This window comes from Pongo pygmaeus, chromosome 7, assembly GCF_028885625.2.
Source record: "Pongo pygmaeus isolate AG05252 chromosome 7, NHGRI_mPonPyg2-v2.0_pri, whole genome shotgun sequence".
Classification (NCBI taxonomy): Eukaryota; Metazoa; Chordata; class Mammalia; order Primates; family Hominidae; genus Pongo; species Pongo pygmaeus.
The window spans coordinates 107,394,768-107,419,275 of NC_072380.2; the positions used below are offsets into that span (position 1 = coordinate 107,394,768).

General features: G+C 40.1%; 1 protein-coding gene across 3 annotated transcripts in view; it reads left to right on the forward strand.

Annotated features, from left to right (window-relative positions):
* Nucleotides 1-673: 673 nt before the first annotated feature.
* The window catches only part of NDUFAF6 (NADH:ubiquinone oxidoreductase complex assembly factor 6), a 33,743-nt gene continuing 9,908 nt past the window's right edge, over nucleotides 674-24,508 (forward strand). Inside the window, exons 1-7 of one of the 3 annotated variants that reach the window (XM_054498722.2) lie at nucleotides 674-920; nucleotides 7,739-7,838; nucleotides 11,193-11,315; nucleotides 17,264-17,320; nucleotides 21,222-21,324; nucleotides 22,690-22,823; nucleotides 24,132-24,233. In XM_054498722.2, the coding sequence (XP_054354697.1) occupies nucleotides 724-920; nucleotides 7,739-7,838; nucleotides 11,193-11,315; nucleotides 17,264-17,320; nucleotides 21,222-21,324; nucleotides 22,690-22,823; nucleotides 24,132-24,233 (816 nt within the window). In that variant the 5' untranslated portion in view covers nucleotides 674-723. Of the gene's footprint in view, nucleotides 921-7,738; nucleotides 7,843-11,192; nucleotides 11,316-12,118; nucleotides 12,246-17,263; nucleotides 17,321-21,221; nucleotides 21,325-22,689; nucleotides 22,824-24,131; nucleotides 24,234-24,508 lie in introns of those variants that run through there. The other 2 variants (XM_054498723.2, XM_054498724.2) reach the window with 2 other exon arrangements.

Here is a 24,508-nt window from a genome sequence, read left to right on the forward strand (position 1 = left end):
ATTTTCAAGTGACAGCCATTGGGGTAAAGCAGGAAACAAAATAATGGCACTGCCTGTATGGAACCCAGAGGATAGTGGGAGAAAAAAGTCAGCAAGCAGGTGAGCTATAGGTAGTGGTTGATAATGGCCTACTGTGTGGCTTCTCTCAGATATGTGTGTGCTTTTCTGCTGGAGGTGTTAGGTGGCCAGTGGTTCCCAAACAGGGCGACATTTCCAGAGGCCTTTGGGGGTGTGTGGGCGTTTGGTGGTCACCAAGCCTGGGCATTCACCTATGGCAAACTTCCAGCAACGTGCGGGACAGCGCTATTGCGCCCAAAGTGCCAAGGGAGCCCCTGTTGAGAAACAGTGCAAGGTGTTCTGTCCTCATGGTGGATTTGGGGCATAGGGGCGGCGGGGCGTGATTTTGGCAGCTACTTCTTTCACTAGCAGCACCCATCACTTCTTGTAGGTGCTCTGAGGTCGCCTGTGGATGCACGTGGGGGAAAGGGAAGAGCCCAGGAGGGATCGGACGGACTTGGGCGGGTCTTTCCTGGAACGAAGGCCGAAGAGTCGCGGCGGCGGCCCAGATGCAGAGGACCACAGCGACACCTGTCTCTTCTTTGAGCAGCGTCCAGAGGCTGCCTTCCCGCGACTCAAAGGAGCGTAGGGGGACCTGCAGGGGCGTGGCAGGGGCGTAGCTGCGCGCCGACGGCGTGGGGTCGAAGGGCACGCAGTGCCGGCGTCATGGCGGCCTCCGCGCAAAGCTCGGCCTGGGGGCCGTTGCGGCTTGGCATCCCCGGCCTGTGCTGCCGCCGGCCGCCTTTGGGTCTGCACGCGCGCGTGCGGCGGCTGCCCGGGCCGGAGGTGTCTGGGCGGAGCGTGGCCGCGGCCAGCGGACCGGGCGCCTGGGGCACTGACCACTACTGCCTGGAGCTGCTGCGGTGAGCACGACCTTCCCTGGCGCGGCGGGAAGCGGGGTCCCGGGGTAGGAGCGGCTGCGCCTAGCGTCTGGCCTGAGGTTTGAGCGAGCCGACCGGCGTCTTCCTCGTGCCCCTCTGGGTGTGCGTTCTAGTGGGCGCCGGGTGCGGATGTGCGGAGGCAGCGGGCCCACAGGAACATTCACGTGGGTCACAAAATTATGGCAAAATTCCTTCGACTGCCCACGCTTGTCGCATTATCTGAACCTTATTTTTAACCGAATTCAGCGTTTTTGCATGAATAACCTTTGTTATTCACAGAACGTCTATTAGTTTTAATGACAACGGTAGCCAACTTCGAGTTCTTTCTGTGTGCCTGGCATTATGCAAAGCAGATTACGAGTAATTAGTCTTCATTACAAGTTGCGACGGACAAATGTAGACCTGTCATTTAAGGTTGTGAGTTATAAAGCATTTAGAACAATTCCTGGCATATAGTAAGGGCACAGTGAGTGGAAGTCATTATCTCATTTAACAGACAAGGAAATGGGGTTTTATAGTGATTAGAGAATTTGCCACAGGTTCACAAGAATAGCCTCATAAAGTCAGAGCCCTGAAGTGTTTTGTTTGTCGGGCGTAGCGCTGGGAAGGCCTGGCACTTGGGTGTCGCTCCTTAATCATTTGTGGAGGTGGGTTGGATCAATCAGGTCACCTGGTTCATGCAGCAGGGGCCCCTGGGAATCCAGGCCTGACTGCTGAGACTAGTGGCTTAGCCCCTCTGCCCTTCTGCTGTGTCTCATTTGAAAGACTGGGGTAAGGTCTCGAAGTACTTGTCTCAAGGACTTACCAAAAGTACTCGAATAACTAAACTACCTTGAAGTTGATTATGCAAGTAAAACCGTTTTTTTTTTTTTTTAAAATTCCATTTTAGAGAAAAGCAGTATAACACAACAAAATGCATGCATTTCAGTGTTCTGTTTATAATCACTTTTAAAAACTGTGGGCCGGCCGCCGTGGCTAAACGCCTGTAATCTCCGCACTTTAGGAGGCTGAGACCGGCGGATTGCTTGAGCCCAGGTGTGAGACCAGTCTGGCCAGCATGGCGAAACCCCATCCCTACAAAAAAATGAAAAATTAGCTGGGCGTTGTGTCCTGCGCTTGTGGTCCCGGCTACTCCAGAGGCTGACGTGGGGGGATCGCTTCAGCCTGGGAAGTGGAGGTTGCAGTGAGCCAAGATCGCTCCACTACTCTAGCCTGGGCGACAGTCTCAAAAACAACAAAAACAAAAATTATTTATTTCCTACCTTATTTGTTGATTACTGGTAAGAGAAACAAGATAGCAGTAATGGAAATCAGGCATTAAGAATTGTAAAAGCTAAAAAAAAAAAATTGTAAAAGCCAAAATTGTGAAAAGATTGCATTATTTTTATATATTTAAGTTGTTATATTTTGATGATAAAAAGTTTAAGTTGCCAGAGTATACCACCCAATAGCCGCTAGTGTCATAACTTTGCAGAGATAATCACTCTTAAAAATTTCTTATCTATTCTTCCAGGGATAGTCTGTGGATTTACAAATATTTAAGGCTGGAGGGATGGCTTACACCTGTAATCTCAGCATTTTGGGAAGCCTAGGCAGAAGGGTTGCTTGAGGCCAGGAGTTTGAGACCAGCCTGGGCAACATAGCGGGATGCTGTTGCTACAAAAAATAAAAAAATTAGCTGGGCTTGGTGGCACAGCCTGTGGTCCCAGCTACTGCGAGGCTGAGGTGGGAGGATCACTTCACTCCAGGAGGTTGAGGCTGCTATGAGCCCAGTTTGCTCCATTGCACTCTAGTCAGGGCAACAGAGCAAGGCCCTGTTTCAAAACAAACAAACAAAAATATTTAAGTACATTATTAGTTATTTTTTACTTCAGTCACATGCTAGTTTTTCTCAAGTATATATACTGTATTTACAAATGGTGAGGTACTTAAACTGTCCATGTTATTTGTGTGGAATGGGGGCTCTTGACTCTAGTGACTTATTTCAAATGCTGAATTTGCAGGCAGACCTGATTTGAGAGTATTAATCCCAGCTGTATCACTTGGGAAGGTTACTTTAAGATTCCATTTTGGCTGGGCACCATGGCTCACACCTGTAACCTTAGCACTTTGGGAGGCTGAGGAGGGAGGATTGCTTGAGCCTAAGAGTTCCAGACCAGCCTGGGCAACATAGTGGGACCCCTTCTCTACAAAAAATAAATAAAATTAGCTGGGCATGGTGGTAAGCACCTGTAGTCCCAGCTACTCGGGGGGCTGAGAGGGGAGGATCACTTGAACATGGGAGGTTGAGGCTGCAGTGAGCCAAGATCTTGCCACTGCACTCCAGCCTGGGTTACAAAATGAGACCCTGTCTCAAAAAAAAAAAAAAAGATTGAGTTTTTTCCTCATTTGTAAACGTTTACTCTTACCTTATAGCCTGGTGTTGTGAGGATTAAATGTGATGATATAGTAAATGTGATGATATGGTAAAAATGTGATGATATAGTAAAAAATGCTTAGCAGAGTTCAGACACATGACAAATATAAGTTTAAAAAATAAAAATAAACTTGAAATAGAATTTCTGGCTTCTAATTGTCCATCAATAATCTCTGCAAGATTTGGCTTCTGAAATTGTGCAGGGTTGTTTTGGACGTGTATTTTATGCAAGGCCTCTAAATAGCAGGAAAAATAACAGGCCATAACTTCGGATTCGCCATCCTGGGCTGTCCTAGCAATTTAGGTTCTTGGGAAAAATCTCAAACCTAATTTACATAGGCTTCTCCGACTTTGTCTTTGAGGAGGATAAACACAGAGCCTCAAGCTGTAGTGAGAAGGGAGGAGGTACTACTAGTGGTGTTGGAGTGCACTAATGTTCTTTACTTTCCTGCAATCTCACCAGGGAATCACTTCCTTTGTGCCTCAGTGGCACAGGTCCATTGTACTAACGCACAACAATCCTAATACCCCATGTACTTTTTGTTCATATGTCTGTCTCTCTCAACTCAATCGAAGTCAGTACCCATCTACAGTGTCTGGAACAGTGCCTGGCACATAGTAGGCACTGCATAAATGTTAGAATGAATGAGAGGTTATTGGCCCTATTGCCATATAAAGCTGTTATATATACATCTATAATGTGGCATTTCTCATTATCTGGGACTGGATAATCTCAGGCAACTGGATCTTGGTTAGATGCTTAGGACCTCCTTGTATATCCATAGTTCAATAATTCATATTTATAATGATGATCCTAAGTGATAAAGAAATGGCTAAATAATCAGTATATCATGTTTAATGTGGTGAAGGGGGTAATATTGTTTAGAAAAATTTCTATCCAAAATTAAAAAATAAATTTGTTAATAGGGCAAATCCTTAGCTGTGTGGAAGACTTTATTTTCCAAATGTTACTACAGTTCTATTATGTCTTCATTTCATTTTTCATTTCCCTCTAAGAAGCTTAAAGTACTTCACATACTGCTTTTTTTTAGGAGATAACCTTGATAGGTTATTAAGCTTCATTTGCAAATTGGGAAATAGACAGGAGCGATTGGTGTCATTTTTATTAATAACCAGTTGGGTGATGGAAGTTAAGATTGTAGTTTGATTCCCATTCAGTGTTTTTCTCACTGTTTCATGTTAACCTCAAGTGTTTTAAACACTTCTGAAGTTTAGAGACTTTTTATGGTAAAATACAATTTAAAAATGTCAACTATAGAGCTACTTTGCCTTCGCTGTCCTTAGAAACTTTTGGGGAACCATTTTGTTCCCCAAAGGTAAAACTGCTTAGGGTGAGATCTTTTTAGCAGTACTCTTGAGATAGCAAGGTTACTGTTTGTGACCTCTTCTTTTGGTTTATGTGGCAATTGGGGGAGATTGTCAAGGGAATGGCTAAAAGCAGTTTAAGTTCTCTGTTAGGAACATGACAAAGGGTGAACCAGTTGAAAAGTGGGAGAAATCTGAATTTTAGTACCTAAACTCTATGGGATGAGGCCCAGGTTAGACTCATATTAAATATTGTTTTATAAGAAGGTTCCAATGTATTAAAGTAGGTAAGTACCTTATACTTAAGTCATCTTTCCTGGAGTGAATATGGTAAGGTCTATATGTTCATAACATTTTATTTTCAAGTAATTGTAAATTTACATAAAAATTACAGAAATAGTACACAGAGATCCAATATACTCTTTAGCAGATTCCCTCGTTTTTAACACTCTGAAACATTTAAGGATAAGATGCAGACGTGATACTCCATTAACTGCCCTTAATACTTTGGTCTATATATCGTAAGTATGAGGATGCTTTCCCGTAGAATCCCAGTACAGCCATCAAAATCAGGAAATTAAAATTGATCCAGTATTACCATTTAATCCACAGACCCCATTCAAATTTTGCTGATTATCTTATTATGTCTTTCATACATCCAAAATCATGTGCTACATTTAGTTATATTTCTCTAGTCTTCTCCAATCTGGAACAATTCCTCAGGTCTTATCTTTCATGAGCTTGATATTTTTTGAAGAGAATAGGCCAGTTACTTTGTAGAAATCTCCTTTGATTTGGGTTTTTAATATTTTCTCATGACATGCATATTTGGCAGGAATATCACAGAAGGGACACTCAGCTTTTCTCTCTATATCGTATCAGGAAGCACATGACATTGATTTGTCCTATTACTATGATGTTAACCTTTTATTACCTGGTTGAAAAGGTGACTTCTAGATTTTTTTGTAAATTTAATTAAGAATGTTAATTATAAGCAAGAAGTGCATACTTTGTGGAGAGATACTTCAGTACTATGTAAGTATTCTTTTTCCATCAAACTTTTACCCTTTAACATTTTCAGGCATTTATTGATGATTTTTATCTGAATCAGTTAATACTATGATAGTTATCAAATGGTGATTTTTAAAAATTCCATCATGTCTTCTAAATTTAATAGTAGGCATTGTATTGGTTGTCAAGTTTTTCCTTCTCTTCCTATTTATTAATTTTTATTGGTACAGGCTCATAGAGTCCTGTTTCAAATTGTTACTATTATTTATTTATTTATTTATTTATTTATTTATTTATTTTAGAGACAGGATCTCCTGTTACCCAGACTGGAGTGCAGTGGCATGATCATAGCTCACTGTAACCTTGAACTCCTGGGCTCAAGTAATCCTCCCACCTCAGCTTCCTAAGTAGCTAGGACCACAGGCCCATGCTACCATGCCCAGCTAATTTTTTTATTTTTTAAGTTTTTTGTAAAGACAGTGTCCCACTGGGTTGTCCAGGCTGGTCTTGAACTCCTGACCTCAAGCCATCCTCCCTGCTCTGCCTCCCACAGTGCTAGATTATAGTCATGAGCCACCATGCCTGGCCCTGTCATTATTTTTTGATCCTAAAATTGCCATGGACTTGGCCAGTGAGAACTCTGTCAAGCCAGTTTCTGTGTTCTTTTGAGAAGTTCCCTCCATTCTTTAAACATTTCTTTACTTTTTGCTCAAGAACATGTTTCAGACTTACCTTGTATTTTCCCTGCCCTAGGAATGGAGTCAGTTATTCCTTCCAGGAGTCTGTGTTAGTCTGTTTTGCATTGTTATAAAGGAATATCTGAGACTTGGTAATTTATAAAGAAAAGAGGTTTCTTTGACTCATGGTTCTGTAGGCTGTACAAGAAGCATGGCACCAGTATCTGCTCAGCTTCTGGCAAGGCCTCAGGAAGCTTTTACTTGTGGCAGAAGACGAAGGGGAGCAGGCATATCACAAGGCAAGAGAGGAAGCAAAAGAGAGAAGGGAGGAGGTGCCAGGCTCTTTTAAACAACCAGCTCTAGCGTGAACTAATAAACTCACTTATCCCCCAGAGGATGGCACCAAGCCATTCATGAGGGATCCACCCCTGTGACCCAGATACCTCCCACTAGGCCCCACCTCCAACATTGTGGGGGTCACATTTCAACGTGAGATTTGGAGGAGACAAATATCCAAATATCAGAGCCCTAGTTTCTTTCAGTGGAGAATGCTTTCAGAAACCAAGATCTGGGTGCTAGATGTGTTCACCAATACTGGGAATGTGGGGTGGGGGCTGGGGGTATTGTTACTTCTAGGCTCTTTCAGCAGATGCTGCAAGGAAATGTATGTGTGCACACAGTCCTACATGAATTTCTATGTCTTATCTCTGCCTTTCTATATATCTGTCTATATGTCTTAAAAACCATACATTCAGCCCAATATTTGCTTGAACTATTTTAACTTTATTTGTACTTTTGAAGCTCATTTGAATTCTTACTAAAACAAAAGTGATTCTGAAACAGTTAAAATTATAAGTACTACATAAGTCATAGTAAATTGATAGAGATTAGGTGGAATGGGGTACATTTTTCATAATTTTTAAGGAACGGATATAAAAAATAAGACATGTCCGGCCTTTTCTGAACTGAAGCCGCACGTTGTTGTTGTTTTTTTGAGATAGAGTCTTGCTCTGTCACCGAGGCTGGAGTGCAGTGGTGCAATCTGGGCTCACTGCAACCTCCATCTCCTGGGCTCAAGCAGTTCTCAGGCCTCAGCCACTCAAGTAGCTGGGATTAGAGGCACATGCCACCATGCCCAACTAATTTTTGTATTTTTAGTAGAGATGAGGTTTCACCATGTTGGCCAGGCTGGTCTCGAACTCCTGGCTTCAAGTGATCCGCCCGCCTTGGCCTCCCAAAGTGCTGGGATTACAGGCATGAGCCACCGCGCCCAACCTGAAGCCTTTTTGTTTTCAGTTAATTTTGGTCAGTATTTTTATGTGCAGCTTGGAAAGTGAAGAGTAACTATCTTTTTTTTCTGTCTGTTACAGGAAACGGGATTATGAAGGTTATTTATGCTCCCTGCTGCTCCCTGCAGAATCCCGAAGCTCTGTTTTTGCACTGAGGGCTTTTAATGTGGAACTGGCTCAGGCTGGTATTAAGATACCTTAAAATATTATTTGCGAAATGGTGATATAATGTGTTTAATGCTGAACAATAAAGAAATATAGTTGTAATTTATATGTTAGATGTGTTTAAGGTCTCTGCTAGTGATTTCTTTTCCCTGCTAACTGTGTAGGCTTAATAATTCAATACCAAAAAGAAAACTATCTAATGAACTTAATAGTTCTAGAAATGCCATTCTGGAATTTTTTATTTCTCTTCCCGAGGATATTATAAAACTGTGCCATTAACATTGCACATTTGTCTGTTAATTAAATAGATTAGTCAGAGAATTACTCCTTATTCTTTCCAACAATTGCATAATTTACGTGTATATAGCAGTTTTTCAAAGCACTTTTTAAATTGAGGTTTCAGCTTTAATGTCAGTATGGAATGAAAGCAATTGTAGCAAACCAGGACCTTAGATCATACTAATTCACTTTTATCTAAGAATTCCAAAAGAGGAGAGATACTCTTTTTTCTTCTTTAGAATGGAAAGAGTATGCACAAATACAAAATAAATTGGAATGGTGGATGGAGATGAGAGAGTGAAAACTGGAACAGCCTTAGTCTTCTCAGTAATAAATTGAGAGGTCAGATATTGGGAGTGAGGGAGCAGGGGAGGGTTCAGAGTCTTGAAGAGAGTAGCAAATTTTGACACAGATTCTTAGCGAATATGGTAGGAAGTGAACAAGGAACAAATAAAAGGATGTGAATATGGCACCGAGGCACAACTGAGATTCACAACTGTGAGTCTGTAGAGAGTCTAACAGACTGGCTGTTTTTTCCTCTGGTATCTTCCTGGAAGTCATGGGTTATGATTTTTCACCTCATCCTTTTTCAAGTGTAAACTCTACATAAGCATATTAAATCAGTCAGTTTAGCCATAAATAGTTCCCACCTTGGTCTTTATTATCCTTTTTAAATGATTAAAATTTAATATTTTAATTTTTAATTTTACAGACAGGTCGCCCAGGCTGGAGTGCAGTGGCACGATCACAGCTTATTGTAACCTTGAACTCCTGGGCTTTAAGTGATCCTCCCACCTCAGCCTCCCAAGTAGCTGGAACTGTAGATGTGCCACTATGCCTGGCTAATTAAAAACAATTTTTTTTTTAGAGACAGAGTCTTGCTATGTTGCCCAGGCTGGTCTCAAATTCCTGGCCTCAAGTGATTCTCCTGCCTCAGCCCCCGAAGTTCTGGGATTACAGGCATAAGCCACTGCACCCAGTCAATACAATTTTATTTTTAATAAACCCCCAGAGTTCCTTCTGAATTCTGTCACTTTGTACTTCTTTGTACATTTTGTACATCTTGCTGCTGCTTTGCACATGGAGCCTTGTTTATTCACTCATTCAACAAGTATTGATTGAATGCAGAGACTTTACATAGACTGTATTCAATGCTATACCCACGTGACATAAAACAGGGTCTGCACTCAATGAACAAATAAATCATTGTGTGATGTATCAGATGGAGACTAGTGCTATGGAGAGAAATAAAGCAGGATAAGGAGGCTGCGAAGGCTGGGTACACCAGGGGTTCCTGTTTTATGTAGGATGGTTAGGAGAAACCTCACGGAGAAGGTGGCATTGGAGCAGAGATCTGAAGGAGGTGAGGGAGTGAGCTGTACAGATATGTGGGCAAAGAGTATTCTAGGCAGAAGGAACAGCAAGTGCAGTCTCTAAGGTGCAATTATGCCTGCTCAAAGAACAGAAGAAGGCAGGTGGTCCAGCAGAGCAGGGAGGGGCGCGTGGGAGGAGATTCAATTAGGGGCACCTGGGTCAGAAAGGTAAGGTCTTGGAGACACCATTAAAATCACTTTGGCTGAGTGAGATGGGCAGCCACTGGAGGGTTCTGAGCAGAGAGACATCACCTCTTGGTTATATTTTGAAAAGATTACTCTTGCTGTTGTCTTGCTGTACTGTATGCCACTGGGATCTGAACACTAAACATTGCTAAGAAACCCACCCACCACCAGGATATTTGGAAGTAACTTCACATATGGAAAAGTAAGAGTAGTACAAACAATACTCATGACGCTGTTAATATTTTGTCCCATTTGCATCATTCTGTCTACATATGTATATATACACATTTCTCTTTTTATGAATCATTTTAGAGTAACTTGACTATATCATGACCCTTATCCCTATAAACTTGAGTGTATGTCTCATAAGAATAAGGATAATCTCTTACATAACCACAGTCCACTTACAAAAAAATAAACTTAACATTGATGCAGTACTTTTATTTGATCTACGATCTGGTTTCCAGTGTTGTCAAATGACCCAGTAAGGTCCTTTATGGCATTTTTTTCCCCTTCTATATGGGATCTAATCTAGGATCATATATTATATTTAGTTTTCTGTCTCTTTAGCCTCCTTTTTCTGGAACATTTCCATAGCCTTTCTTTGTGTTTTGTGACATTGACGTATTTTAAGCAGTACTACTCCTTTTAAGAATTAAAATGGTTCTCATTTGGGGTTTATTTTATTTTTCATCAGGATTATATTAAACTTATGGATTCCTAGTGTAATATTACCTAAGTGGTCTGTGTCCTCTTCAGAGTCACAAGGAGGCATGAAATATCCATCTGACTCTCAGCAGTAATGTTAATTTTAGTCACTGAGTCAAGATGTTAATACTTTTTCCCTTGCTACTAATAAGCAGCCTGTAAAGAGACCTTTTAAGACCATGTTCCTCATCAAAATTTACCTCCTAGATTTAGCTTGTGTTGGTGATTCTTGCCTGAACCTAAGAAGACCATTCTTTTTTTTTTTTTTTTAGACGGAGTTTCGCTCTTGTTGCCCGGGCTGGAGTGTAATGGTGTGATCGTGGCTCACTGCAACCTCTGCCTCTCGGGTTCAAGCGATTCTCCTGCCTCAGCCTCCTGAGTAGCTGGGATTACAGGCACCCACCACCACACCCGGCTAATTTTTTGTATTTTTAGTAGAGACAGGGTTTCATCATATTAGCCAGGCTGGTCTTGAACTCCTGACCTCAGGTGATCCACCCGCCTTGGCCGCCCAAAGTGTAGGATTTACAGATGTGAGTCACTGTGCCTGACCAGAAGGCCATTCTTAGTAGTGAGTGAGGGAGACAATCTAATAATCTTCTTTTTAAAAGTTACTTAAAGAATGAATGAATGAATTTATTTAAAAGTACATGCAGTAAAATTCTCTTTGTTGTGTTCTATAGGTTCCAAAAAATGTAGTCATGTATTTACCACCACAGTCATAATACAGAACAGCTACATTAACTCAAAAAATTCCCTCAAATATACTGATTTTTTAGACAGTAGACAATGCATTTGCTAAAGTTTTTGAACCCTATTTATAGGTTAAAGACTCAGTCTCTGAGAAAACAATTGGACTGATGCGAATGCAGTTTTGGAAAAAAACTGTGGAAGATATATACTGTGACAACCCACCACATCAGCCTGTGGCCATTGAACTATGGAAGGTAAAAAAAAAAAAAAAAAAAGAAAACCACTTTTAATTTGTATGAATATTATTCGAGTCTACTTTTTGATGGATATAATTTGGGTACTGGTGATTATAGTGGAATCTATTCTGAAAATATTCTTAGGCTTATGTATTCAGAGCTGTTATAGTTTTGGCACAGAAATTTAAAATCACCCACTGATAATTTACACACGTCTTTTGTATATTTGTTTATTAAAGGAAAAAGGAAGAATTAGTTTCTATATAATAACCTGTATTTTCCACATTTCCATATTTGCCTGCAGAATTTAAATCCTACACATTTTGATGCAATAGCAAGTAAAATTTTCTGTTCTCTCTGCCTAGCAGCAGCTCCTTATACCAGTGTTTTAATCCAGGTTTTGGGCATACCAGTGTTTTAATCCAGGTTCTGGGCTGTAGAACATGTGTTAATCTTTTGTGATGGGAGACTTGCTCTCAGTGTTGTCCAGATACAAATCTAAAACTGCCTTGTCTAGTTTGATAGAATTACCTATCCACTGTTGAGTTTTAGGTGTTAGAGAATGGAAACCTATGGGCTAGAGTATTATTTGTATAGCTAGATGTATATCATAAATGGTTTTATAGTAAAGCAGCTGTATGGATCCCTCACTCATAAGCAGCCACACATGGCTTAGAAATATTCTGAACTATGAGAGGAGGAAGGGAATTAGTTACCTTTCATCACTCATCTGTGTCCCTGTTGTAATGCAGTGATTGCCAAAAGAGGGTTTCTGTAACAGGAGCCACCCACAGACCTGACAGTGGTACACCTCTTCTCAGGTCTGTGCACCAGCAGAGGCAGGCCCAGTTTCTGGGCCCCAGATTGACTTCACAGAGCCCCAGTAAAGATGGAAAGCCAGACCCCCCCCACAACCGGGAATTGAGAAGAAAAAGTGGATGGGAAGCTGTGAGTATTAGATTAGTTCTTTACCTCTGTTCATCCCACTTCAAGAAGCTCAACCTAGGTGACTCACTAAAAAGTTTTCCTAAAATCCAGAAACCCTTTCTATTTATTATTTTACACGTAAACCAGAGTATAGTGGAGGTGGAGGTTTATGTTAAGACTTGCATAAAAGGTTCTGGCCTTTGTCGGGAAATATGTGGAAGATTAGAGAGTCCTTTGATGCAAATTTATCTTTCCTTGGCTTCCCTTAAAAAACCAGAAGATACATCTGAATTACAGAATGTTTACATATCTGCCAATTTAGGATTGCTAAATTGTCCGATTTTAATAGCTGCTTAAATTTTGATGGTTAATGTTGGCTGGCTTTCTGACGTGACCAGTGTTGAAGCTGAACGTGAATATTTGAAAGATGCACGTCATGTTCAGTGCAGTTGTCCTTGTTGCATGTTCTCTATCCTTCCCCATCCTGCTGGAGCATATGGGGCATATTGGGTATTTGAAGTGTTGGGCTCTTGAGGAGATTAAATAGAGGGAACAATGACAATGTGTTATCCAGAGAGCACTTTTCTGCTACACTGTTTCATTGGTGTTTTTAGGGTACAAGATAGTTGAATATTTATAATTTCTTATCCATTCCTTATGGGTTCCCCATTTCTCTGTGTATGAATTTTAGCTGCAGTTTGAATTTATGTTTATAACCAAGGTCTTTTTTCTATTTGGCTTCAGTTTCCAGAGTTCACACTTCATTCAGCAGATTTCCAACTTCTTTAAAATATTTACTTTTTTACCTTGGCCTCTGATTTCCTTCTGAATCAGAGCTATATTTTATAATCAAGGATCTACAGCCATTATAGCTTCAGCCTTGAGTAAATAGGAGTTTGGCTTTTCATTTATTAAATATTTATTTAGTACTTTTTTATGTGCTAGGAGTGATGCTTGAAGGTCTACAAAATCAAACATGCCCATCGGCCCAGATGTGTAAAATAAGAGCAGGAGTCCGTAATGACCGATTGGCTGATTCCTGGGATTTGGAAGAGAGGCCTATGGGGAGAGTCCTGCCATGTAGTAGTAGCAGTAGTGCCGAGAACACTTAGGAACTAACGCCTTTTTAGCTTCTATTAGATTCCTGCCAGGCAAAGTGGGCTCTGTTCTCTATACATACACCTTTGTCATGTAATGCATTTTGATGAGCATGCTGGCCTTTACATTTAGTATCAGTGACATCTGAGAGTCTTAGTTGAAGTATAGCATATCCCTAGATTTTATGTTTCACTACTATATTTATTGTGAAAATATATTATGCTTAATGTTGACATGGCAGAAAAAAACATTTTAAAAACTTACTTGGAAATAATTCCAAACTTTCAGAAAGGTTACGAAATTCAAAGCAGGACAAACACCTCTATACCCTTTACCCAGATTCATCAGGCTGGAGTGCAGTGGTGCAAACATGGCTCACTGCAGCCTCAACCTCCTGGGCTCAGGCGATCCTCTTACCTCAGCCTCCTGAGTAGCTGGGACCACAGGCATGCGTCACCACACCTGGCTAATTAAAAAATATTTTTTCTAGAGATGAGGTCTCACTGTGTTGCCTCTCCTGGCCTCCTGGCCATCCTCCCGCCTTGGCCTCCAAAGTGTTGAGATTACAGGTGTGAGCCACTGTGCCTGGCCCACTTATTGTTAATATTTTATCCCATTTGTTTAATCATTTTTCCTCACTCACATATTCCGTTTCTTGCTCTTCTCCTCTCCTCTTTCTCCTATTCCCCCATATGTGTATTCACAGTCATAATTTTTTTGTGACAAATTTCATTTGATTGTAAGTTATATACATCATAATCCTAACCTAAAAAAATTTAGTGAATATATTTTCTTTTTTTCTTTTTTTTTTTTTTTTGAGACAGGGTCTCACTCTGTCGCCGAGACTGAAGTACAGTGGCACAGTCTTGGCTCACTGCAGCTTTGATCTCCCAGGCCCGGGTAGCTGGGGCTACAGGCACATGCTACCACACCTGGCTGATGTTTTTTGAATTTTTAGTACAGATGAGGTCTCACTTTGTTGCCCAGGCTGGTTTTGAACTCCTGAGCTTAAGTGATCCACTCACCTTGGCCTCCCAAAGTGCTGAGATTACAGGCGTGAGCGAATTGTTTGATTCAGTCTTTACCATGCCTGGCCTCAGTAAATATTTTCTTTTTTTCTTTTTTGAGACAGAGCTTCACTGTGTCACCAGACTGGAGTGCAGTGGTGTGATTTCAGCTCACTGCAACGTCTGCTTCCTGGGTTCAAGCAATTCTCCTCCCTCAGCCTCCGGAGTAGCTGGGACTACAGGTGTGTGCCACAATGCCCAGCTAATTTTTGTATTTTTAGTAGAGATGGGGTTGTTGGCCAGGATGGTCTCCATCTCTTGATGTTGTGATCCTCCTGCCTCGGCCTCCCAAAGTGCTGGGATTACAGGTGTAAGCTACCGCACCTGGCCTATTTTTTGTGTTTTTTTTTTTTTTGAGACAGGTGTTGCTCTGTTGCTCAGACTGGAGTGGAGTGTCGTGATCTCAGCTCACTGCAACTTTCACCTGCTGGGCTCAAGCCATTCTCCTACCTCAGCCTCCCAAGTAGCTGGGACTACAGGCACCCCCCACCATGCCTGGCTAATTTTTTTTTTTTGTAGAAATGGGGTTTCATGGCCAGGCATGGTGGCTCACACCTGTAATGCCAGCACTTTGGGAGGCCGAGGTGAGTGGATCACGAGGTCAAGAGATTGAGACCATCCAAGCCAACATGGTGAAACCCCGTCTCTACTAAAAATACAAAAATCAGCTGGGCGTGGTGGCGTGCGCCTGTAGTCCCAGCTACTCGGGAGGCTAAGGCAGGAGAATCGCTTGAACCGGGGAGATGGAGGTTGCAGTGAGCCAAGATTGCGCCATTGCACTCCAGCCTGGCGACAAAGCTAGACTCCGTCTCAAAAAAAAAAAAGTGGGGGTGGTTTCACTGTGTTTACCAGGCTGGTCTCAAACTCCTGAGCTCAAGCTATTCTCCCACCTTGTCCTCCCAAAGTGCTGGTATTACAGGTATTAGCCACCGCCCCCAGCCTAATATTTTCTAAGAATAGTGATACATATAATCAGGACAGTTTTTTTTTAATTTCTATTTTTTTCCTAGAGATAGGCTCTTGCTGTGTTGCCCAGGCTGGACTGCAGTGTGGTGATCATAGCTCACTGCCACCTTGAATTCCTGGGCTTTATCCTCCTGCTTCAGCCTCCTGAGTAGCTGGAACTACAAGCACGTACCAGCACGCTCAGCTAATTTTTAAATGTTTTGTAGAGATGAGGTTGCTATGTTGCCCAGGCTGGTCTTGAACTCCTGAACTCAAGTGATCCTCCTACCTTGGCCTCCCAAAGTGCTGGGATTATAGGCATGAGTCACTGTGCCCGGCCAGAACAGTTACTGGCTTTAGTAAATTTAACTTTGATGGAACAATTTTATCTAATTTTCCATTCATATTCCAATTTTGTCAGATGACCTAATAATGTCTACAGTATCATTTTTCCCTTCCAGTATAGGATCTGATCTTGGGTCATGTACTTGTCATGTCTCTGTAGTTTGTTTTAATCTGGAACATTTCCATAGCTTTTTTTAGCCTTTTATGACATTTATATTTTTGAAGAGTATCCCCCCACCTTGTCTTTTTAAAACACTAATTTTGGATTTGTCTGATGTTTTGTCATGATTAGATTGAAGTTATGGATTCTTAGCTGGCAGCCATACTTCATAGGTGGTATGTCCTTCTCAGAGTATCACATGTAGAGGCACACTTCATCCACCTGTCCTTTATGGCACTGTTAATTTTTATTACTTAGTCACAATTTTGCCTGGTTTTCCCACTGTATACTTCTGCTTGCAGTAATCAACAGTTTTTGAGGAGACACTTTAAGACTGCAAATATCCTGCTCCTCATCAAAATTTCTCCCTAAACTTAGTAGCCATTAATGGTTCTTGTCTGATTCAGTCTTTACTCTTATAGTTGCAAAATGATAACTTCTCAACTTTACCAGTTGGCACTTAGTATTCTGCTATAGGAATGAGCTCTTATTTTCCTGTATTTATTTGTTTATTAATTATTGGTGTAGACTCATGATTTCTTGTTTTTTACAGTTTATAATTCACTCATATACTGATTTTGGTGTTCAGGTTGTCCCAGCTTTGGACAGTGGAAACTCCTTCACAGTGGCTGCTATGTCCTTGTGACACGCTTCCGTCATTTTTTGGAGCACTTTCTTATTTTCTGACACAATAAGATATTCTAGGATTCTCTTGAATCTCTCCCCTGTCTCACCTTTGGAATCACCCATTTCTTGAGAGCTCTGATTCCTTTAAGGAGAATGGTAGTAAAGACAAGTGTCTGGGCACTAGGTGAGCTCTTTCCTACTGGAGCGTCTTTACTTGCTAAGGTAACAATTTACCATGTGGATTATTTTTGTTGGAGTTTCAGTTACTCTATTTTTTGAGGAGTGGTTATTTTTGCTAAGTAGAATCTTTATCCTGTGGGAAAAAATTTGCGTGTAATGAGTAAGTATAGAAGTCAGGGTGGCTAGGCACAGTGGCTCATGCCTATAATCCCAGCACTTTGGGAGGTTGAGGCGGGAGGATAATTGGAACCCAGAAGTTCAAGACCAGCAACATAGAAAAGTCAGGGTATATCACTTAATAGAGAAGTTCAGTACTTAATGCCTAATTCTGGTTTTGTTTTTGTTTGAAAGTGGAATTGTTAAATTATTAGCAGTATAGGAAAAAAAGACAAGTTAGTAGAAAAGTATTAGAAATATAATCTTGTAAATGTTTTGAAATATTTTCTAGGGATATTTTCTTTTTCCCTGATACTTCTTTAACATAGCTGTCTATCTGGTGATGAGTTATTACAAATGTTCCCTTACTTAGTTTTGTATTTGGTTTGCTCATTTTATTCAGATCTACAGAAGTCATTTCTAGTGCTTTCTAAAAACTTACAATACTCTTTGTTTTTTAGGCTGTTAAAAGACATAATCTGACTAAAAGATGGCTTATGAAAATCATCGATGAAAGAGTAAGTCGAAATTGTTCAAGTCTTAAGTTTTTTCTTCCTGTTTAATTCTTAAGCTAATTCTTCAAGAAGGAAATTTTTTGACTATATATTAATATTTTGGAGGAAGGAAACTTTTAGAGAATTATGCCATTTTATTCATACTTCACCCTTGCATGCTACCCCCCATACCCTCACATTGAGACAGACAAGCACCCAGGCAGAGGCATGTGTATGCACAACCACACTCCACTATTTTGGTTTTTTCAAAAGGAAATTTTCATACTTACATAAAAGTAGAGAGAATACTCTATATGTGTAGAGTATCTGGTGACATGTTAAAGAAAATCCCAGACATCTTATCATTTGATTTGTAAATGCATATGTATCTTAAAAAGATAAAGACAAAAAACATAGCCATAATATGATTATCATACCTTAAAAATTACTAATTATTCCTTAATATCATCAAATACTTGACTAGTCATACACATACCTTTAAATATACCCCAGTACTTGGATCTGTGTCTAGATAGTAGAGGGCATAAAGAAAGTCTAACAGTTCCAGTGAATGGAATCCTGTACTAAATTCTTAGAACTGAGTTCTAGGTCCAGCCAAGTCAGTGAATTGCTGTGTGACCTGGCCTAACATGTGTGACCTTTCTGATGCATTGTTAGGTCAGTGTTCCCCTTGGCCTGATATTAATTACATGCTGTTGTCATGGAAATATGTAAGTTTACTTCGTTTATTTAGATACAGTTTGCTAACTATAGGCTGTAGCAATAATAAGAAGAAGCCAAAAAGATATATTAGCTAAGAAGACCTATTTTCAGGTCTCATCTTTTCTGTATTACAAGGTAAAGAAAATTAGAGAACTCAAGACAGAGATACCATTTTAGTTTAATGAAAAATAACACTTGGCTTTTGAAGGGGGGGATATTTAAAAGTAAAGAAGTGTGAACAAACATTGATCTATAGATTCAGTGCAACCCTTATCAAAATTCCAGCTTTCTGCAATTTTTTGCAGAAATTGACAAACTGGTCCTAAAATTCATATGGAAATGCAAGGGACCCAGAATAGCCAGAATAATCTTAACAAAGAAGAACAAAGTTAGAGGGCTCACATTTCCTGATTTCAGAACTTAACTACAAAGCTACAGTAATCAAATTGTGTGTTACTGATAAAGGGTAGACATATAGATCAATGGAATAGAAATGAGAGTCCAGATATAAACCCATATATTTATAGTCAATTGAGTGACAAGGGTGTCAAGACACTTCACTGGGGAAAGAACAGTCTTTGCAACAAATGGTGCTGGGACAATTGGATACCTCTTACAAAAGAATAAGTTTCGACCCCTCCCTCACACCATATACAAAAATGAACTCAAGCTCAATTAAAGACCTAGATGTAAGAGCTAAAACTGTGAAACTCTTAGGGGAAAGCATAGGTGTAAATCTTAGTGACTTTTAGGTTAGGCAGTGGTTTCTTTTGTTTTTTTTTTCTTGATACGGAGTCTTGCTCTGTTGCCAGGCTGGAGTGCAGTGACACCATCTCAGCTCACTGCAATCTCCGCCTCCTGGGTTCAAGCAGTTCCCCTGCCTCAGCCTTCTGAGTAGCTGAGACTACAGGCGTGCACCACCACACTTGGCAAATTTTTTTTTTTTTTGTATTTTAGTAGAGATGGGGTTTCACCATGTTGGCCAGGATGGTCTTGATCTCCTGACCTCGTGATCCACCCGCCTCAGCCTCCCGAAGTGCTGGGATTACAGGCTTGAGCCACTGCACCTGGCTAGGCAGTGGTTTTTTAGATGTGATACCAAAGGCACAAGCAAGAAAAGAAAAAATAGATAAATTGGACTAAAAGAAAAAAATTATTTGCCAGTTATATATCTGATAAGGGACAATTATCTAAAATATGCAAGAAACTCTTACAACTCAACAATTAAAAAAACCCTAATTTAAAAATGGGTAAAGGATTTGAGTAGACATTTCTCCAGATAAGCTGTACAAATGACCAATAAGCATCTGAAAAGATGTTCAGCATCTTTTCATTAGAGAAATGCAAATCAAAACAAAGAAACATCACTTGACAGCTGCTGGGATGGCTGTGATAAAAAAGAAAAAAGATGCACGATAACAAGTATTGGTGAGAACAGGGAGATGTTAAAACCTTTTGTACGTTGCTGGTGGGAATGTGAAATTGTGCAGCTGCTTTGGAAAAATAGTTTGGCAACTTTTTCTTCAAAGAGTTAAACATAGGAGTTACCATAGACCCAGAAATTCTACCCCTAGGTTTATACCCAAGAGAAATGAAAACATACATCCACCCAGAACTTGTATATGAATGTTTGTAGCAACATTATTCATGAAAGCCCAAAAGTAGAAAGAACTCATAGTCTGCTAATGAGTTGTTAAACAAAATGTTGTATATCCATATGATGGAATATTATTCGTAATTTATTCAACTAAAATAAAGTACCAATAGATGAAGCAAACATTATGCTAATTGAAAGAAGCCAGATACAAAAAGCTACATATTATACAATTCCATTTTTATGAAATGCCCAGAATAGACAAATCCATGAAGACAAAAAGTAGATTAGTGGTTTGCCAGGGCTGAGGAGAGGGGGAAATGGGAAGTGTCTGCTTAATGGATGCAGGTTTTCTTTTGGGGGTCATTAAAATATTCTGGAATTAGATAGTAGTGATAGCTGCACAACTTTATGTATATACTAAAAACCACTGAATTGTATTATTTGAAGGGATAAATTTTATGGTATGTTAATTTTATGTCTCAAAAAAAACCATAAAGGATGCATTTTTTTTTCTGGAATCATTGCTGGTGTCATTTTCTTTTTTTTTTTTTTTTTTTTTGAGGCAGAATCTCACTCTTGTTGCCCAGGCTGGAGTGCAATGGCACGACCTTGGCTCACTGCAACCTCCACCTCCTGGGTTCAAGTGATTCTCCTGCCTCAGCTTCCCGATTAGCTGGGATTACAGGCGCCTGCCACAATGCCCAGCTGACTTCTTTTGTATTTTTGGTAGAGACAGGGTTTTACCATGTTGGCTAGGCTGGTCTTGAACTCCTGACCTCAGGTGATCTGCCCATCTCAGCCTCCCAAAGTGCTGGGATTACAGGCATGAGCCACCGCACCAAGCCTCTTTTTTTTTTAACCCTGCATGTGGCATTTGATGCTGGTGTTAGTTTCTTCTGATTTTAAAGAGGGTGAAATACGGGAGAATATTTTGCCCTAATAATAGTATTTGTAAAAGTGGCTAAGTGTTCTTGCTGTTAGATTCTCATTTTTCTGTTTCTTGCATATAGTGTATTTAGAGAATCAACCCTGCTTTTTTATTGAGCACGGTTTCTTTTTAGGGGACGGGGTGGGCACTGGTTTCTGTTTTCTCTTTCTAGGTACCTTTTCCTCATTGAGCATGTAGATTCAAGAGTCAAATATGTGGGTTCCCGTCCCCACCATTTATTTATTAACTGTGTGTCCTTGGACATGTTAATGTGTCCATGCCTCAGTTTCTTCATTTGTAAAATGGGAAAAGTATTAATTCCTTATCTCTTGGAGGGGGGGTTGTTTGGGTTAAGAAGATAATGTCTAAAGTGCCTACGTAAGAGCTCAGTAAAGTCAGTTTATTTTGATAACTTGGGCTTCAGATGAAATTAAAAATACCATGTCCATGGTGATTTGTACATTGAGGGTATTCTTGATGTCTTATTTTGAGGTGGTGATTTGAAAGTATTGAATGTGTAGAACTTTAATATTGTAATGTTTTATCTTATTGTGTAGTAAATAACATATATTAAATATTTTTATTCATTATTCAGTTCTTTGGGGCAAAAAACAGCGCCTTTTCTTTATAAAATATTGGCAGTTCAACAGACTTTATTTGCATTTTATTTGATGTAGGAAAAAAATCTAGATGACAAAGCATATCGTAATATCAAGGAACTGGAAAATTATGCTGAAAACACACAGAGCTCTCTTCTTTACTTAACACTAGAAATATTGGGTAAGTTGTTTTTCTGTTTCATATTTCTTTTTTCCAATAAAATACCTTTGAGATTTCACTTTTTCATAATTTGGCAATCTAACCAGTTTAGCACTAAAGCCTTCCTTTGTACTATCTGTAAAGGAATAGTTTTTTTGTTGTTGTTATTGTTAGCAAGAAGAGGAATTTATATCTCTTTCTTTGTAATGCAGAGTAATCCAAGACTCAGGCTCTCATACAGCTACTTTACCTCATTGGAATGTTGAAATTAATAATCTGGTAATTGCAAGTGGCTTTACTTTTTTACTATGGCATCTCCTACAATTTGGAAGGCCTATAGCCTGACTCTTCCTTTCCTGTTAATAATACTTATCCATGGGAAAAGAAAAGTAGAAGAAGTAAAACGCATTTATTTTATTTTATTTTATTTATTTTACTTTATTTTATTTTAATTTTATTTTATTTTATTTTATTTTATTTTAAGATGGAGTCTCGCTTTGTCCCCAAGCTGGAGTGCGGTGGCTCACTGCAACCTCTGCCTCCCGGATTCAAGTGATTCTCCTGCTTCAGCCTCCTGAGTAGCTGGGACTACAGGGACGTGCCACCATGCCCAGCTAAATTTTGTACTTTTAGTAGAGACGGGGCCAGAATGGTCTCGATCTCTTGACCTCGTGATCTGCCCGCCTCGGCCTCCCAAAGTGCTGGGATTACAGGCATGAGCCACTGTGCCTGGCCTAAAACTGCATTTATAAAAGTTTTTGAGATTTTTCTTTCTCTGCTTTTTTAAAAACAACATTTTGATAGTAGGATTTCTTCTCTGACTTTGTTGCTAGTTAGTGAGGTCTTATTGAAATAAGGAAATTATTTGGGCCAAGGACAATACCATCTCATTTGAAGAAGGTAATATATATCTCTATACCTCCCTAAAAGAATAATACAAGTCCCCATTGTATCTCCCAGGCCTGTTCTGGCCCGCAGCTCTGGTGACATGTTTGCCATCACAATGAAAGGAGGGAGCAAAGAGTAGAATGTTTGTTAATCATATTCTTAAAATGAGATCATATGGAAATTGCACAGAGGAGAAGAAATGGAAGACTTGTAAAGTTTTTCCATGATAGCTGATTAAAATTCTAAATATGTTCTTAGTGTGCTGTAGTCTAAGGAAAACTCTTATTTAAAAGTTGAGATTGAGATTTAGATATCTGCTAGTGGTAAATGGTCAACTTGTTTTTGTGCCCAGTTTTTCACTCATAAATCCTGTTTTTCAGATGTAAAATATAGGATAAATGTCTACTTTTACATGTTTAGGTTATTTCTCTATGCTATTTCTATTGATTTATTATGCACTTAGAATAGAGCAGCCCTGTGTAATTTCTGAAATCATAGGTATAAAGGATCTTCATGCAGATCATGCTGCAAGTCATATTGGAAAAGCACAAGGCATTGTCACTTGCTTGAGAGCAACACCATATCATGGGAGCAGAAGAAAGGTGTTCCTTCCCATGGATATTTGTATGCTGGTAAGGCTGTAATTTGTACCTTTGAATAATTTACCTCAGGAATATGGGGAAGGAAGTTATCTTTTGCTTTTTTGCTTAGTCTATTCAAGTAATTGCTTTGAAAGGAATGCTTATTGCTTTATAAAAATGGTCTTCCTCTTTTTATCCCAGAGTTATCAAGTCAGAATTGTGTCCATCAGGCATTTTAGGTCTCTGGAGGAGCAATGAGTAGGAAGGTCTAGAGAACCTCATTTGGTATAGCTTCATGTTGATGCCTTGCTCCCTTCCAAGCAACTGCAGTAATTATTCCTAGTGTTCACCTTAGCCTGTTCTTTATTTTATTTTATTGGAGTAAGTCATTTTAAATATCTGTTTATGAGGACTTTGTTTTCTTTTCTTTTCTTTTTTTTTTTTTTGAGACAAAGTCTTGCTCTGTCACCCAGGCTGGAGTGCAGTGGCATGATCTCGGCTCACTGCAACCTCCACCTCCTGGGTTAAAGCGATTCTTCTGCCTCAGCCTCCCAAGTAGCTGGGACTACAGGTGCCCGCCACCACGCCCAGCTAATTTTTTGTATTTTTAGTAGAGATGGGGTTTCACCGTGTTAGCCAGGATGGTCTAGATCTCCTGACCTCGTGATTCGCCCGCCTCGGCCTCCCAAAGTGCTGGGATTACAGGCATGAGCCACTGCGCCCGGCGAGAACTTTGTTTTCTATATGAGATTCATTATTATCTGTTCTTTCAAACTTTTTGTATGTTTCTTTTCTTGCTTGTATATTTTCGTTCTGCCTACAACTTGTTAATTAACATCTTGTTGTGGCCAGGCGTGGTGACTTATGCCTGTAGTCCCAGCACTTTGGGAGGGTCGCTTGAGTCCAGGAGGTTGAGACCAGCCTGGGCAATATAGGGAAACCCCATCTCTACAAAAAATACAATAATTAGCTGGGTGTGTTGGTGCACACCTATAGTCCCAGCTACTCCGGAGGCTAAGGTGGGAGGATCCCTTGAGCCTGGGAGGTTGAGGCTATAATGAGCCATGATTGTACCACTGCACTCCAGCCTGGGTGACAGAGTAAGACCCTGTCTCAAAAACAAAAACTCTTGTTGCATGTTCCAGGTGTCACTCTCATTTTTGTTTTTTTCTCTCTCTCTCCACACATGCACACATACATTTTTAAAGACAAAATAGGCATTAAACTGTACATACTGTTCTGTCACGTGTTCTCTTGTGCTAAGTTAGTTTTCATTGTTAGTTTAATTTTCTTTCCTAGGTGAACTGTTGGAAGGAAGTGCTTTTAGATTCCTAATATAATGTATATTTCCCCACACAGCATGGTGTTTCACAAGAGGACTTTCTACGGAGGAACCAAGATAAAAATGTGAGAGATGTAATATATGACATTGCCAGTCAGGCACACTTGCACCTAAAGCATGTAAGTCGGCTTTTTTTTTGCCAAATCATTTAGGGAATAATCATTTCTAGATGTGGCTGTTCTTACAACATGGTTATGATATTCCCAACTTGGCAGTCTTTATTCCATTTTTCATTGATTTCCCAGTAGATTTATCTCAGAGTCTGTTGTAAACTTTTCTCACTTAAAAAAGTCCCTCCCCCCACCTCACAGCATATGAATGCGTTCTTTACTGAGTAAATCAAGCCTGAGCTTTCTCATGTGGGCTCCTCTGTGCTCCATCCACTTCTCTCTCG